Source organism: Chanodichthys erythropterus, chromosome 14 (genome assembly GCF_024489055.1).
Source record: "Chanodichthys erythropterus isolate Z2021 chromosome 14, ASM2448905v1, whole genome shotgun sequence".
NCBI classification, from domain to species: domain Eukaryota; kingdom Metazoa; phylum Chordata; class Actinopteri; order Cypriniformes; family Xenocyprididae; genus Chanodichthys; species Chanodichthys erythropterus.
The window spans coordinates 3,785,303-3,790,113 of NC_090234.1; the positions used below are offsets into that span (position 1 = coordinate 3,785,303).

The 4,811-nt window shown below is 39.2% G+C and overlaps 1 protein-coding gene across 1 annotated transcript; it reads left to right on the forward strand.

The window, feature by feature from the left end:
* The first annotated feature begins 220 nt into the window (after positions 1–220).
* Positions 221–3,289, forward strand: LOC137036419 (E3 ubiquitin-protein ligase TRIM35-like). Its single transcript, XM_067410573.1, has 6 exons — positions 221–616; positions 1,057–1,152; positions 1,641–1,871; positions 1,949–1,971; positions 2,053–2,171; positions 2,592–3,289. Exons 1-6 carry the CDS (start codon positions 221–223, stop codon positions 3,062–3,064), a joined length of 1,338 nt encoding a protein of 445 aa, XP_067266674.1. The 3' UTR covers positions 3,065–3,289.
* Positions 3,290–4,811: the final 1,522 nt, after the last annotated feature.

Here is a 4,811-nt window from a genome sequence, read left to right on the forward strand (position 1 = left end):
CCTCTTACAACACTAACCAGGAAGAGACGGACTTATTATTTCTCCTTTCTGTCAAACTCGACAAAAGCCTAAAAGAATCGGCTATCAATGAAGAACAAAGAGAAAAAATTTCAAGAAGGTTTTTTGAGAAGTTTGTTTCTGAACAGACAGCAGATCTTTGAAGTTATTCATTTTTGAAAGTGAAAGTACAGTTTAGACTGCAGGAGCTCAAACAGTGAACATGGCTTCACTATCTGAAGATGATTATATTTGTCCCGTGTGTCATGAAATCTTTAGTGTTCCTGTTCTTCTGTCATGTAGTCACAGTTTCTGTAAAGGGTGTCTTCAACAGTTCTGGAGAACCAGAGAAACTCAGGAGTGTCCTGTCTGCAGGAGAAGATCCTCAAAAGGCAATCCTCCAGTTAATCTTGCAATAAAGAACTTGTGTGAGTCAATCCTGAAGGAGAGAAATGAGAGGCATTCATCAGGATCTGAGGAGATCTGCAGTTTACACAGTGAGAAACTCAAACTCTTCTGTCTGGAGGACAAACAGCCTGTGTGTTTAGTGTGCAGAGATTCAAAACAACACGACAATCATAAATTCAGACCCATCGGTGAAGTGGTTTCATCATATAAGGTAAGACGGATAAACACTTGTTTCAACTTATGTATTACATATACACAGTAAAATCCCCAGAGTTAAATCAACTCTGCTCAGAGTGCATATGGTCCCTCTCTAAATAGTGTTAAAGCAACACTGAAGCAGAGTTAAGGTTAAGGAGATAATTAAGCAATTAATAAGGCTGTGACTTAAGTCACTTGTAGTTCTTGTGTTTTTTATTTCTTCAGTGATTCTGCTTGTTAACAGCAGGTGTTCATCACTACTGCTCAATCATTACTTAATTAATTGCTTAATTATCTTACTAAATTTAACTCTGCTTCAGTGTTATTTTAACACTATTTAGAGAGGGACCATATGTTCTCTGAGCAGAGTTGATTTAACTCTGGGGATTTTGCTGTGTATGAACATATTACAGAAATCTCTGGTGTCTTATAGATTTTCACTTTAAATTCTAGGAGGATCTCAATACAGCACTGAAGTCCTTACAAGAGAAACTTAAACACAATGAAAACATTAAAGGAGAGTTTGAGGAAACAGTTCAACACATCAAGGTGAGGATTGATTCTTTTGATATATTCAAGAGTTTGATTAGAAGAGCTGAATTGATTTGTGTGATATGTGTAATATGACTGGAACACACACACACACACACACACACACACACAGTCGTTCGTGTATATCGATGATCAAGTGTGTACACCTCTGTCAGCTGGTTATTCAGCAGTGGGCGGGAATAATGTGTCAGTCCTAATCCCATTGGCTAGCACTCGCCTTCTGTGTTTTCATTTGGCTGAACAAACACAGAGTGATTAATATTCATGAGCCCTAAACTGAACTGCTGACATTATGAATCTACCTGAGGATGTGATTGATAATGTGAATGTTCACCCTACAGACACAGAACATCTACTACTACAGCACTAGTGCTTCAGAAATTAAAGTTGTAGTGAACTAACCCACATTTACTCACTCACTCTTCATGCTGCTCCAGAGTCAGTTGGTCTTTGAGATGATTGAAGTGAATGTGATCTGATTTCAGTCTCAAGCTGAGCACACAGAGCATCAGATTAAACAGCAGTTTGAGAAGCTTCATCAGTTTCTCAGAGATGAAGAAGAAGCTACAATCACTGCACTGAGGGAGGAAGAGGAGCAGAAGAAGCAGATGATGAAGGAGAAGCTGGAGGAGATGAACAGACACATCTCAGCTCTTTCACACACAATCAAAGACATGGAGGAGATGATGAAAGCCAGTGACGTCTGCTTTCTGAAGGTCTGATTTCAGATCATTGGTTGATCATTGGTTCATTGATTGAGTTCTTGATGATAAATGGTGTGTTTGTTCTGCAGGAGTTTCCAGTCTCAAAGGAAAGGTGAGTGATCTGCTCCTGTCTCTGGTCTCTCTGGTTCTGATCCAAAGCCACTGCAGTTCTGACTCCTGAATGTTCTTCCAGAGTCCAGAGATCACGGCCGGATCCACAGATGGCTTCTGGAGCTTTGATTCATGTGCCACGTTACTTGGGCAACCTGCCGTTCAGAGTCTGGAAGAAGATGCAGGACATCGTCCAAAACAGTGAGTCTGACTGCAGAAGATCTGAGCTGGAAATGATGGAGGGGTGGAGAGATAAACAGATAGACACAAGAACACTTTCTGTCAATGACATTCTGTGGGATTTTTCAGAGTTTTGATTTTTAGGAAAAGTGTATGTAAGATAAACGAGAACAGTCGGAGGATTTTTCATCTACAGCATAAATCTCATCAGATCTCATTGATTTATTGTGATTTTAATTGATGGACACAAATGTCTGAATCACACATTTAATGTTTGTAGATGATGATAATATGAGTGTGAAACTAATAACAGCACTGACAGTGATCAGAGGAAAGTGTGTTTGATCAACAGTGTCATAATTCATAATAATCTGTGTTGGTTCACTCTTGATCATTATATGAACATCAGAATAAAAGCATCTGTTGATTGTGTCTCATCAGCTCCTGTCATTCTGGATCCAAACACGGCGAATCCACGTTTCATCCTGTCTGATGATCTGACCAGTGTGAGACACAGCAGGATCGATCATCAGCCTCTTCCTGATAATCCAGAGAGATTTGACGATTATGCCTGTGTTCTGGGTTCAGAGGGATTTAACTCAGGAACACACTGCTGGGATGTGGAGGTTAAAGAGAGTTTAGACTGGAGACTTGGAGTAACTACAGCATCAAACCAGAGGAAGGGACGTGATTTGTTTAATACTGATGTCTGGAATGTGCGCTGTAGTTGGTTTAAACAGAAGCTTGATCGAGTGAGAGTGAATCTGGACTATGACAGAGGAACGGTGTCATTCTCTGATCCTGTAACTAACACACATCTACACACACACACAACCACCTTCACTGACACACTCTTTCCATTCTTCTGGTGTTATGATGGATCTATGAGGATCTTACCGATCAATAGTCAGTAATCGTTACTCTTGTAGGTCTGGATCTTCCTGCTTTCATCATGTTTCCAGTATTTAATCCAGATCACATGAGTAACAGTGCTGTTGATCTGAATATCAGCATGGCTGTGATTGGTCCGCAGCTGATCACATGACTGATATCCAGCACTACTGCAACACTCACACTCTTATTCACTTTAATACATCTTTCCTTGAACAGTTCAGTAAGAACTCAGGAATTTTACACAATTAGAGACAATTTTGGCATTTATATTTTCAGGCTAATTAACATGTACTCAATTATTTCACCGTTTCCAGATATAATCATATAATGTAGCTGCAAACAGCAGTCATGTGGATGATTATTGATCATATTGAAGTGTATAAACTTATGTGATTTTCGCCCCCTCGGTGTGTTCTCCATCATGTTCCTGTCCACCTCTGAAGGGCCTCTAGAGCGTCACACCGGTTGCACCGCCCTCAGGACAGCCCTGTGTGTGAACTTCAGTGTAAACACTTTAATAAATAAATCATGTAATGTTTTTGTATAAATTAGATTAGATTTAGATATATTAGATTTACAATTTTAGAAAGGATGTGTTGAAAATGAAACAACTTGTTCAATTTTTACACATTAATGGGTGTTTAATGAACATGTTTTGTGCCAATTTAACTCATTTATTGTAGTCAGAAAGGTTAAAACAAAGATGTGTAAAATTAGTTCTTGAATACACACATTGTGTGTAAATCCTAAACAAAACATTAGCATTTGACAAAATGAATGTAAAGTCATTGGTTGTTTAGGTTACTGTAAAAAAAAAAAAAGTATTATAATAAAATATAAACAATTAAATTCATAATATATAAATATACATTTTTAAGGAGTCAACAAGAAAATGTCAAACTCAGGACAAAACATTTATTTTCACAATCAAAGCAACACAATATTGAATATAATAGCTTTGTGTGAGAAAGAGACACAAATATAACATCTAACTGCAGATTTCTGAATTACAAAGTGAAAATTTTATTTGAGTAGAGATTAATATTTCATCCTGTTCTGCTTCACTGACTCAGTCACCATATGAACTCTTGTTGTGTGGAACGGGGATTTGTAAATGTCCTTAAAAAAAGTCTGTGGAGAAGGCAGCGAATGTTCAATCAACTTTAATAATCAAAATAAACTACCAATAAAACTAAAGTAAAGCGACAGCCCTTCATATGTAACAATGCTGGACTCAGGCAGGGATCCAATTGCAAAGCTTTTATTAAAAGTGAGCGTGGTCGTACAGGCAGGGTCTCGGCAGGGGCAAACAGGAACAGCAAGGGCTAAGCAAAATCGTGGTCAGGATACAGGCAATGGTCAGGACAGGCAGATATCATTCACAGGTCAGGAAACAATGCAAAGTCCAAAGGCTGGCAGCAGAGGATCGTAAACGGTACACAGACAGATTCGATGACAGGCAGTCAATAAACACAGGGGAACGCTCAGAAATGAACACAGGGTGAATCAAGACTTCGCAATGATGTGTGGTGAATGAGAGTCTTTTATAGTCCGGTTAATGTGCTGCAGCTGAGTGCGGTGATTAGTGTGGAGTGTGTGCAGGTGACTGGCAGGGAGGATTATGGGAATTGGAGTCCGGGAAGTGACAGGAATCGCAACATCATGGACGACTGCTGCTTAATCTGAAACTCAACATAAAGTCCAGGCCTGTCCTCTCTCGTCCTTCACTGTCATCACTCCTCCTGTTATCTTCTGAGCTCCTCCATG